The sequence below is a fragment of the Nematocida homosporus genome, assembly GCF_024244095.1.
Source record: "Nematocida homosporus strain JUm1504 chromosome Unknown 4467, whole genome shotgun sequence".
In the NCBI taxonomy this organism is placed as follows: Eukaryota; Fungi; Microsporidia; genus Nematocida; species Nematocida homosporus.
This window is the reverse complement of record NW_026250652.1, coordinates 20,531-32,969: the sequence shown is the minus strand read 5'-3', so window position 1 is coordinate 32,969 and position 12,439 is coordinate 20,531. Positions and strand designations below refer to the sequence as shown.

The following is a 12,439-nucleotide window of genomic DNA, read 5'->3' as shown; positions in this document are numbered from 1 at the left end:
AAATCATATCAAATAGTAACTCAATAGTAACTGGTATTATTAAAATTTGAGTATGACGTCATATTGTTGTCTACATTCAATACTAACCCGACTATACTGTATCGAGGTATGTCACTGATGGAATTTGTATTAGTCATAGGGTTAGTATTGGGTTAGTATAATTATGTTATCTTATGTTATCTTATGTTATCACGACTTATTATCTCATCATACCACAACATAACACAACACAACTTATTACAACCAAACCAAACCAAACCACAACTCAACTTATTATCTTATCATACCACAACCCAACACAACCCAACATAACTTAACACAACACAACATAACTTATCACAACCTAACATAACTTAACACAACACAACCTAACACAACCTAACTCTTTATTTTAATAGCCCTAGTAAAGATGATCAGATCTCGTTATTTGGGTTTAACTTGTTTGTTTATATGGTTGGCGGGTTATGGAGCTACTTGTGGTGATGATATAAACCGAATCATAACGTTTATTGATAGGTATTTTACTTTGATGCGTATGGATATTACCCAGGCAAGTGAGGTTGTTTTGAGCCCGGGTCGATTGGAGGCTGTGATAGATAAAACGAATTTGCCTACTGGTGGCGTTGAGTATTGTGTTGTGTTGGCTGATTATAGCATTGTTGTTTCCAACTATTCCAAAATTCATCGAAACCTTTGGAGGGACTTGAAAGGATTGGTTGTGGGTGAGAACAGATTGCGTATTGTTTGCCAGAAACTATCCATTCAAGATAATGCTGAGATTATGCCCGAATCAGAGGCTTCTGTTTGGGTGCTGAAACCCTTGCTGGCTCGTTTTGATTGTGTTAGCCTGGGCTTTTTGCTGCCTTGGAGTTATACTCAGCTGGAAATGGCCGGGCCGGAATGCTTGACGAATGCTGGTTACGTGCACCCGTTCCCAATAAGTGTGACTATAGATGAGGTTTCTAAGACAGCTATTTGTTATATACTTAAGAACTGTCTATCTGGACCAATCAGGTCTTTGATTATCACTGGCGTTTCGGACACAGATGTAGATTATCTCGATATCCCTAACTGGCACGAAAAGTACACCATTGGATTGTTTGGTTGCTTGTGGTTGAACCGGATCGTATTTCCTAAGAATAATACCCCAGATAAGGTCTGTATTTCATTAGGCTTGTTTGTTGATTCTGCTAGTTTTCAGATTGAGGGACTAGTTGGGTTTTTGAGCTCCCATCCAAATATTGCTTTGTCCTTGTCATGGGAAGCTTTCGTGGTTATGGCTTCTAGTCAGGCCGAAGTAGAGTTGCCTTTGCGTATTACCAGACTTAGAGTTTTTGGTGACTCCTTATTTAAGCCGTGTGTTGTTTCTACTGAGACTAGGCCGGTGTGGCTGGAGGCTTTGTATAGTGAACTTATATTTACAGATGTTATACTCTGTGGCCGACAAGAGTACTTGCTAGAGATAGCACGGGCGAAGTGCCTTACACCTTATGGAGTTAAAGTGGGTGATATAAGCTTAGTGGCGGCTAATGCACCGACTGATTTTGTGGATGCTACCATAAGAAGGTTAGTACGGCTGGGGATGGATGCCAAAGCAGCTAGTTGCTGGAAGAATGTTGATTGCCGAGTAGAAGGACAGCGTGTGCCGGGGTTAACTATACCGCCCTTTGAAATTGATGTGAGTGCCGATCGTCTGGCGAGACATATTCAAAGGTACAGAAAAGGGACCGGCCGCTTCTTTTGCCAGCACCTAACCTATCAGCAGATAACTCTTACAGGAAAAGCGAGCCCGGCCATGAATGAGGAAGCTAATCTGAAAGAACTTTTGACTTTATTTGGAGACATTAGAGCCACTCGACTAGTAATTAAGAACATTCGCCTAAACCAGGCAGGGAAGTGCTTCTTGAATAATCCACGATTGCATCGACCAAGTAGCCAAGCCAGCGATCAAACAGCTCTGAAATACTTAGGAGAAAATCAGATAGGAAAAGATCGAACGACTATTACTGAGTTGGTTTTTGATAATGTTGAGTTGTCAGTGGCCGCGTTCGTTATTGAGCGGTATCTTTTTCTAAACCCAGTCTCTATCTACATCCAAGCGCCTATTATCTCGGAAAAGGGAATAGTCAAATTAGTTGCGCATTTAGCCAAAGATAACGTAGCCCAAATACTTATTGAGGTTAGTCAGACGGAGTTACCAATACTCGTGGGAAATGTAGGCGCAGTTAGTTCTAGTTTGGATAAGCTCTATTTGGATGTGGTGGACTTGGACCACTACAGTTGTTTAGCCAAATTAAAGGAAATCAATGCGCCAGTAGAACTTCAAGACCATTTGGCCATGGGACTAGCCCAATACTTTCAAATGCTAGATAAAATTAGTCTGGAATGTCACTACCAGAAATATCAAAGTATTATGATATGCTTCTCCTCAATGGCAGAGTTAGAGACTGATTTGCAGAACTGTTTGAAACAGCAGGATCAATCGGTTCTAATGGTTTCAGTTAAATGTGTATGGCTGAAAATTGATAGCGTCTGTTTTTCGGCTGCGCAGCTACAAAGTATCTTGCAATGGGTGAGTGGCCGATTTACCGGTGTAGAGTCTATTTATCTCAAATTCCCCTCATTGCACCAGAAGGTCCATGCACACTTGAGCCAAAATGGAATTATAGCGTACAACCTCCCCGATCTAACTAAGCTTCAAATTAAAGCAACAACAATTTTGGCCCAATCTTCAGCGAACATAGAAGCTAGCAATAATCTAGCCAATCCAATATATGTTGATGTTGTGCAAGCGAGTGAGTTGGGGGTTAGTGAGCACACTTTTGCCGATAGTATTGTTCTACTCTCCTTGGAAACCGCCAAGAAGTTAAGGAAATGCTCGCTGGACAGTCGAGCCTTAGCTCAAACAAAGCACAAACGGTTCTACGAGCACATATCGCTCTATTTAGGCTCTACTAATTGGGATGATCTTAAATGTGGCGTGTGTTTATTGGGATTTGCTGCGGAAGAAACGAAGCCGGCCTTGGATGTTTGTGTCCTGTTGTGCAGCCATATAATATGTCTTGGCTGTGCTGCAAGACTGGTTCAATCCTATACACTTCAGGACTTAGATGAATACCAAGGCCAGTTACCGGATGTATTTAAGGGTATTGTATGTCCTATTTGCCGCAACATAACCGGCTTCCTTACCAAGCTGGTGGGCATTTCACTATCTTCAGGCAGAGGCCAGGAGGAATTTGAAAGTCGCACAATTCCTAGCGTTTTCTTACACGCACTGGCTGATGCCCGAATTTGTCACATGCTTTTGGCAAGGCACGCCGACAGTTAGCATTCACTTGCTTGGCTCCAATTAATAAAGTGAACTCCATACTAACCCAATACTAACAACTTAGCCCATCTAAATCCAGACTAACATAACCTAACTTAATATCATATATTCTCTTTATTTAGAGTTGTTGTATGACATAAATGTCACAAACTGGTTCATACCAAGGTGACATAAATTTGGATCAAAATACTTATTTATCTTGGGTGGTAAATCAGATCTTATTTATCCTTTCTAGGATTTGGAAGGTATAAATAAGAGTGCATTTAACAAATACATTGTAGTTACATGACCCGGCCAAAACAAGTGGAGTGTCTAATCTATGCACATGCAATTCAGCTACTTTTTTGAGTCTTGCCTAGCGGCTTTATTATATCAAGATCAAGTAAGTTGTAGTATTTCATCAAAACAAAGGAAACTCCAATCAGTATAACAAGACCCAAGGAAAGAACATATATCCTGGTGTATTTGATCTCGGTTTGCTGTGGAGTTGGTGCAGCAGTCTGATCGTCTTGTATAAGAACAGAGTAAACGTCGATTATAATGCCAAAGATAAACAGACTGGCTGAGAAAATAAGGACTTGTGATCTCAGTAAAATCCCGGCTTCAGGCAAACGACCACAGAGAACAAGAATCGGTGGAGCCAGGGCAAGCAATGCTGCCAAAACGTACAGGAGATTAAAGACGCGTTGAAAGACAGGCGTCAGGCGGGAATGGGTGATGAGCTTAGTCAGAAAAGAGATAAAAACGACCAGTATAGTACCACTCATTAAAACTCGAGAGACCATCTGGCTTTTCTCGTAGCTAGGCATGTTCTTATTGATTAGTAGATGGTTTGCAGCCAGTAACAGACAAATGGTGCATATCAATCCCGCGCTTATGGCAACAATAGTATATATCTTGTTTGGTGTCTTTCCCTCGGTAGGAGCAGCGTTTCTGGCTAGAACAGTGGCGAGCAGACCAATAGAAATGATCACTAGTGGAGTAGCTGAGAATAGAATTGCCGGCGAGACAAAAGCCAGGCATAGAAGATCAATTACAAACAACATGACAAAGCTAATTATACCTATTAAACTAGTTTTGGCCATGGGGTGGCTTTTGAAGTCGGTGTCTTCCGACGGGATGTATTCAAAAGTTATCCGTTCGAAATCAGCAGGCGCTAGGTACCGCTTTATAACGAAGAGAAACATGTAGAATACACTTGGGTTGGGGGAGTGGACTGTATAGGTTGCTGGGATAGTGCAGAGCCAAGTTGCGGCTGCTTCGAAGTCGTTTGAAGGAAGCTGTGAGCGAGGAGTGATTCGGGAGAGCGTTATGGTTTTTGTCGCGGTGTTATAGCTATAGGCAACTCCTCTGGCGGCGAGCTCAATGTTAAGGGGGTGGAGGTAGGCTAAGAGTTTGCTTCCTCGCAAGAGGTCATGTGACTCCTTGTTCTGAATGAGTGTGCTTTCATACAGCGTCTTAACCATAGCGCTATACAGATAACTCTTGACCTTGGGGAAATGGGCTTCATACGTTTCTTGGTCAAAGTAGATTCTTGAGATCAGCTCAGGTATCCAGTCAATCTCATTGGCTGTGAACAACAAGGGGAATTCAAACCGTCGAATGAGGTTCGTAAGAAAGGTATGATAGATACTATTTGGCCGAGTGATTAGCTCAATGTTCTTGTTGTTGGCCATGGCCACGAAAAACATCGCTATGCTCAGAATATGCTTGAAGTTATTAATCTCTTGGTCCTGTGCCCGGGCATACGAACGTTTAAAGTGATTGGCGTCGAACAGACAATAAGCTAGTCTGGCTATTTTCTTGACATCATTTGGGTCGCAAGTACGGAAGAGTAGAGTGTATGCGTATAAAAATCTAATCGTTAAAGCATGTGGTGCTACCATGTAAATACGTTGATTGGGTTGAGCTGGGGGAACCGAAGAAGCATATCTGGTGGATTGATCACCTGAATCTAAATTGACCTCGAAAAGTTCTGGTTCATTGTTAGGATCATTGGCGGGTATACTTGTAAAGGTACTTGGTGTGCTCTGCCTGCTGGATTGGAGTGGGCTGCTATCTGTTGTATCTGAATTCTGTTCTGGTGGGCTGTTTATAAGGAGTTCAATATCTTTGAGATTCCAATAGTTGGAGCCGGGCTGAAATTCCTGGCATAGGTCTAGTATTTGCTTTGCAATGTCTGTTTTGGCCTCATTACTTTCAGGTGTGCCATCGAATAAATCAATGTGCGGAGCGGAGAGGAAAATTGCCTGTAGTCTTTGGGCCCAATCTAATCCAATGTTAGCCAAGATTGGGATGGTCGGGGCAGTGTTATGCATGCGTATATATTCACGGGGGGTGGTAGCGATAAGGTTCACAAAGAAGAACCCAGCCCACACAAGTGCTAATAAGCGCTGATGACCATTTATCATTTTGGTGTTCATCATTGCAACTAAAATTACCCGTTGGTTATAATCATAAACAGGGGTAGATCTGATACGCAATAACCAACAAGGAAACAAAATAACGAATGAATAAACAAGCAACATATGTTGATTTAAACCAATACCAACTTAAGACCAATTTAATATTAGATGAATACTGTTATTACTGCAATGATCGCGCAAAGAAGTGCGCCTATTGCAATAAGCACTCTGGGATCAGTTAATGGGGTTTTAACGGCATCTGGTAGTGGTGTGAAAGGCACGTCGGATAATTGGATTTGTTTGCTTGGAGGGCAGTTATACTCCCAGGCTAGGGAGTTAAAATCGATAGACATAATTTGCGCCTTATTAGCAGGCGGGAGATCTTTATAGACCAAGAGCCTCAGAGACATGAGCGAATCTTCATTGGCACGGACTGTGTTGTTGGTGGAGTTTTGGTCAACATAGAGGGTGTAGAATTTTTCGCTGAAGCCGCTTTGGATCATATCAGCTATATGTACCTTGGATCCATGGAATCGGAAAATACATGCAAAACAAACTACCTGAATGCTATTTATGAAGAGCGCACAGATGTTGTTGTCTTTAAGGCCGGCCTCGGAAAAGATCTCGGACAGCAAACCGCCACAGATATTACAGGTTGCATTTGATAGGACAATCTTGTTGAAACACGACTGCATCTTTTCGTTGCATGACTCAAGTGATCTCTCGTGCTCAGGAACACTGCGGTTAGCCTTTTTAAAGTAGGAACTATTATGCTTTTGGATGTACTGGTAGATTTCAGTGGTGATGGCATAGAAAACAGGTGGAGATCGGTAGAGTCTCGGTGAGAACTCGTAGGGGCCTATCGGCCTTTCGTTATAAATGCGTATACTAACATGGGCGTCTATAATATTGCTGTCTGGGGAGCGAGATTTAGTCTCTAAGTTGACTAGACAACTGGCAACATTGATCGGGTGGCCGGCATAAGTAATGACTAGGCATTCTGGCTGGAAACGATGGCGCACATCCCTTTGATCAATGCTACCGTGGGGGGAATCGAAGTTGGGAATTTCCAGACTGCAGTATTTGAAGCAAGGGAAGTAGACTTTGGCCCACAGAAGAATGGGGCGGAGTGCGTTGAGTGTTTCTGCGATAGGCAGTTTGGTGTTTTTGCAGGATTTCATGAGCGGGTATACGGCCGGCGCGGGGTCTTCGAAGGTGTTAGGCGGGGTTGGCATGGGAATGTTGATAAATTTAACAACACGTGGAGTGGCCTGGGCGCTCATGTCTAGTGCGTACTGTTTTTGAGTAGTGGTAGGATATTGGCACGCTTGGGTTAGGATGTCTAGATTTTCTTTGAGCTTTTGGATATCGTTGTTGAAGTCAACACAGACGATAGGGGGTAGCATTAAATCATGAAGTGTCTGAAGGTGCCTAATGGCCTCGGAATTCTTGTAGTGGGAGGGCAGAATACAAGTTATAGAAGCCATGGTGTGGGCCCAGGCTTGGACGCTGCAGGTCTGGTCGGGGGGGACGTCTGTCCAGAGGCTGAGCCTGACGATTTTGGACTTGGACTGGGTGGAGTCGTAGATCGGCTTGCCATTGTAGAAGAAGTTGATAATGTTACCAACACTCGGCCCGAGACCATATGATGGTGCGTACAAGTATATCGAAGGGTAGCAAGGGCTGTGGGGCGAGTAGTATTGTGAATGCTGGACGTGTTTCTGAATGGTATCGAAGCTGTCATCGCCAACTCGCGGCTTGAGGTAGATAATGGTTTGGCGATTCCGGAAAAGAACGTACTCTAGGATAAAGTCCACAAGCTCTTTTAAGCAGCGGTCAAAGTAGATATACTTAGCCCCTGTGCGGAAGTCGGTTCTCCGGTCTTTGGCCAAACTCTTAATTTGGCCTATTATGCTACGATCGATCCTTTCCCGCACTTCCTTTTCCTCAGTTTGGGACATTGCTGTGTTGAATATGACATTGGTGTCATCGTTTAGGTGGGTTAAAAGTATTCCAACATGTAATAGGGGGTTGTTGTCGATGATGAGCGTGTCAGTGAGAGTCACGTTGCGAATGGGATACGGGGTACTTGTGGTTGCGGGGGTAAGAATCTTGAGGGCCTGAGCCGCTTGTGCTTGTAAATTGCTTGCGCTTTTTGGGTTAGCATCTAGGTTAGTGGTGATGGCCAAGTCCATCCAAATTTGGTTGTGTTTTAAGATGGGGTTGGTAGACAAACGGGTGGAGGTATACGACCTGGAGTAGCAACTAATGGCAGATATTGAGTTGAAGAAGAAGAATAACTCGATGTCTGGTCTGAGGTTGCCAAGGCCGACGATTGCAAAGGAAGTGCTTGTCTCGGGTTGGATAGAGCTTATAAACCTAGTGTGCTCCTGGATCTTGATTTTAAGCTTGTCAAGTTCTACATTGGTAATGGGGTCAAACTCTTCATCGGTGATATCAGTATTTTCGTTTAGCTGCGCGCTTCCTGGTTGAATCTTCACGTAGTCAGTTAGGGTGGACTGAATAATCACATTGCGTGTGGCGGTAGTGCTTATCCAGGGGGTGATTAGCTTGAGATATAGGTTATCTTTGGCAGAGATTGGGTCAATAGGTAGATAGTTGCTGCTTTTTAAAACATCGTCGATGATAGTGTGGATGATTTTCTCATGGTCATATCCGACGTGGACTACTTGCAGGGTGGCTTGAGTCATTTCCGCGGCTTCTAAAGGCATAAGCATGCGCATAGTGGCTAATATGGCGTAGTCTATGGATAGAGAGCGAATGGTGTTGCGTTCCAGTAGGACGGCTAGGATGTCAGCGTCAATCTTAAGTGATTGCCAGTCACCACGAGAGTGGTGGTGGCTGCGATTAGCGGCACTGTCCAGCTGGTACAGACCTAGATGGGCACAAGGTACTTCATTGCTTAGAATATCACTAAACCCGGGCTGCCACTTCTCGTACACAATGTCCAGCTTATAATCCTCGGCCCATTGAATGCATGTTCTTACTTCAGGGGTTTTGGGCCAGTCGGAACCAACAATCACTAGTTCGGACAAAACGGCGTAGTAAGAGTAGACGCAATTTATAACCAGGCATACCGCTGTCGGGACAGAGACAAGCATTATTTTGGGCTGGTATTGTCTTGGAATGCTCTCTCTCAACGGCGTGGTTATCAGAGCCGGGATTGTTATGTCACTCATTGGGCTAACCTTCAGGGTGTACTCAATGTATATTTGGGGCGTGTCAACGGAATAAAGAAGCTGTTGCAATAGGCCATAGAAAGCAATGGGGTTGGAAGCCACTCCACAGATCCGGACGGCATCTACTTCAATGGTGTGAATGTTATCAAGAACCCGAGCGTACTGGTTCAGACAGTCTACGAATAGCATCTTGGAGGCATCCAGCAAGACATCGAGCCGGAACTTACTTTCTTCAATGAATCGAATACCAAGGCTTAACGGCTCCTTCGGATCATAACGAATTAGATGAGATGGGCTTAGTTCGATCGAAGCTACGTGGTTTGTGGTTGGGTTAGCCCTGTCTATTGGGTGGAAGGTGAAGATTTGTGATAGCTGTTCGCACAGTTTGAAATGCATGCTTTCGTATTCTGAAGGGTCGAGCTGCCTTGCCATTGCTGGAGTAATTGTGTCATCGGTCGAGTTGTATCGTGGTTTTGAATCGCTGTGGTTGAGCATTATGGTTTTCTGCGGCTCTGCCCCTAGTATATAGGCGAGTAGTAATAATAATATGGTTAAGGGATTCTTATCTTGCATGTTATTTCAAAATTAGTTATATTTATATTTGAGTTTTTGATAAGGACTTAATGATTAATTTAATGGTTGTGTTCTCTAGACGAGTGATAGATGGCTTGGTGGTGTGTAATTAGGGCATGGTCGTGGCAATCTGAATAAATAATTTCCTTAAAAGGCAATTTTATGTGTGCTTCAAAAGCTCGGCATTGATTCGAATTCAATTGATGCCGGATCTAATCAAATTATGTTCTAGGATGCCTCATTGTCATAGTAATGTGATAATTAAGCATGGTTTAATTATATCTAACTGGGGTGTCATACGACCACTACCCCACCTCAATACCAACACAATACCAACACAATACCAACACAATACCAACCTAACTCAATATCAACACAATTGGATTCTTTAACCATTTTATTTTGCATATCTAATCTATATTTTGACCTTATGCTATCGCCACGTTCCCAACTATACTTATCTAATAAAAGGTCCCGCTCGCCTCAAGACAAGTCGTTAATAGAGCATACGTTGGCTAAAGAGCCATACTCATCCCATGAACCTTGTGCTGTGTATGAATGGATGCATGTTATGCCCTACACTCGCAACCCCTGGACTGAACTAGACCGAAAGAAACCCGGGTTTTTGGTCTTTACTATCCTTGCTTGTGTGGGAGTATTAAGCCAGCTTATCAATGCCACCCAAAAACAAAGTGACAAGCCCCGAAAACGAGGCACGAAGCGTACTCATGAAAGTGCCAATTTACCTATGGCCAATCCCAGCCCCAGCACTTCTAACTGTGTTGATAATAAGGATACACAGCCTCACAACTTCGTCATACCTCTGCTAGATCGCAAACAACTAATTGACACCCTGCGCCGCTGTTGGTTTGATACTTCGCAGACTAACCCAAGCCGGACACTATATAAAATCAAAAACACTATGGATTCGGTCTTTTATATCATCCTGACCCACGAACAAATAGAAGGATATATGATACCAAACGGTTTCATGATGTTTTATATGTCTCGTCACACTCTAACCAATAACCAGCCCGATTGCCCGCCGGTTATTGGGTGTAAAATTGATATAATGAGGAACAATGCCGCGATGCATACAATTTCGTCGATTGATACTACCTTAGAGGCACTCTTTGCGGCAAACCCAAATGCCGGCAACTTTCCAGTGATCCTCGAGTGGTTAGTGTATAACGATAAGGCCAATCTTACTCCTAGTGCTCTTCTGGAGCATGGAATGTGTGGTCTAGCATCCACTAATGCAACACTTCTCATTGTTAATCCGCCGAACACATTTACAATTCATTCTTCCCGCCCAGCGAAGCCGAAACCATCTAAAACGCCTCTTCCCCAGATGACGAAGAAGTCTCGTATTAAGATTCGAGAATCACCCATTATCTACTTGAAGTTTATAAATAACCACAAGCACCGCTTTTTTAACATCACTATCTTGATACATAGTATTACGAATCAGAGCTCAACCTTGCCCCATCAGGTTTTAACTACTGAACAAACGCACAAACTCTCCGAATCTGAAAAGCATGACTTAAAAAAAGGCTCATACCAATGTGGGCACCTGTATTACTTCTTCCATTCCGATCTGCGGTTCTTTGGTGTCGTATGTCTCGATAACAGCGTGACTATAAGTCTGTGCCATGTTATTCCTGAGTCTTGGGCTCGAAATAAGCCTGACCTGCCCCGGGAGTTGGAGAAGCTCATTATTTATATGCCATACACTGTCGATAGTTTACTAATGAGGCCTGTAAGTCTTCCTGTTAAATTCTTTGCTATCTGCCATCCGGGCTCCTCGAGGTTTCTGGCTGCCATGCAAATGGCTATGCTCACCACTAATGAAGTGACCACCGCAATGATCTATCTCTCAAAAGGCTACATTAAGATCACTTACAACTCTAACGCCATAACCAAGATTCACGCAAATACATTTGAGCAGTCCACCGACCTAGCATCCACCGTCCGTGCATTTAAATGGCTTCAGCCGCACGCAATCAACTTAAAACTAACAATGAGACATACCATAGCCTCTCCAATCCCAGAGATTAGTTTAAATAAGCAGGCAATTCCAGACAAGTGGACTCAAGCTATAATCCATAAGAAGTTGCCAGCAATAGTCCCATTAGACTACGATGCCATTGTTTCTCTAGTCCGCGAACATTTCAATATCAATCCTAACCCAATGCCATAACAGCCACTGCCCAAACCAATCTTTATTTTACAGTTGTTTAACCTGTGCGCGGATATGTCCGCGTATGTCACAAACCCCAACCGAATTGTTGGGCTCAATTTCACTAGAATAAAGGATGGTTTAAACTTGCTCATTAAGTTAGTATTATGTTGTGTGGTGTCCTCGCCGGCCTCCACTTCAAAGTGAGTTGTCTACAGGAGCAAAGTTCTGTAATGTTTATCGGCTTGGCACTGATCGCAGCGAACGCGATTAAATCTCGAATTAGAAATCACAAGCTCAGATTAGTATTTATATTATGAGTTTGCAGACTATCTCAAGATGGCGTACGATAACGAGAACTTAAGTTATACCAACTCAATACTAACCACTTCAAAATCGGTCTTTAGTCGAATATGTTTGGTTGAAAGGTACTATCCCTTCCCCGGGGCACGACAGTTAGCATTGAGTGTTACAGTTGGTGTTGAGTTGGTGTTTTGATTAATTTGTTATTTTGATTTGGGATCGGGATTGGTGAATTTTAACAAAAACTAAACTCTTCTCTTTTCGACTAAGAATAGGTTTTATTCTGATTTTTCTAATAAATGTTCATAGTGCTTTCAAAGATAACCTATAATCTAGTTTATTAAACTTAGCTTAACTCGATTCAATACTAGAAAGTGCGCTCAACGAAACACATTTATCTAGTACTGCTCTACAGTCGGTTAAGATAACTCTCTACTCATTCCATTGGGTT

The 12,439-nt window shown here is 43.0% G+C and overlaps 4 protein-coding genes across 4 annotated transcripts; 2 read left to right on the top strand and 2 right to left on the bottom strand.

Annotated features, from left to right (window-relative positions):
- Positions 1-529: 529 nt before the first annotated feature.
- Positions 530-3,328, top strand: NEHOM01_1925 (uncharacterized protein; the record flags this gene model as incomplete). Its single annotated transcript, XM_051490803.1, has 1 exon — positions 530-3,328. The coding sequence occupies one exon, from the start codon at positions 530-532 to the stop codon at positions 3,326-3,328; it is 2,799 nt and encodes a 932-aa protein (XP_051346763.1).
- Positions 3,329-3,660: 332 nt separating this feature from the next.
- On the bottom strand, positions 3,661-5,856 carry NEHOM01_1924 (uncharacterized protein; the record flags this gene model as incomplete). The annotated part of the gene is made up of 1 exon (XM_051490802.1): positions 3,661-5,856. One exon carries the CDS (start codon positions 5,854-5,856, stop codon positions 3,661-3,663), a length of 2,196 nt encoding a protein of 731 aa, XP_051346762.1.
- A 41-nt stretch (positions 5,857-5,897) lies between these two features.
- On the bottom strand, positions 5,898-9,506 carry NEHOM01_1923 (uncharacterized protein; the record flags this gene model as incomplete). The annotated part of the gene is made up of 1 exon (XM_051490801.1): positions 5,898-9,506. One exon carries the CDS (start codon positions 9,504-9,506, stop codon positions 5,898-5,900), a length of 3,609 nt encoding a protein of 1,202 aa, XP_051346761.1.
- A 430-nt stretch (positions 9,507-9,936) lies between these two features.
- NEHOM01_1922 (uncharacterized protein) lies at positions 9,937-11,706 on the top strand (the record flags this gene model as incomplete). The annotated part of the gene is made up of 1 exon (XM_051490800.1): positions 9,937-11,706. The coding sequence occupies one exon, from the start codon at positions 9,937-9,939 to the stop codon at positions 11,704-11,706; it is 1,770 nt and encodes a 589-aa protein (XP_051346760.1).
- Positions 11,707-12,439: the final 733 nt, after the last annotated feature.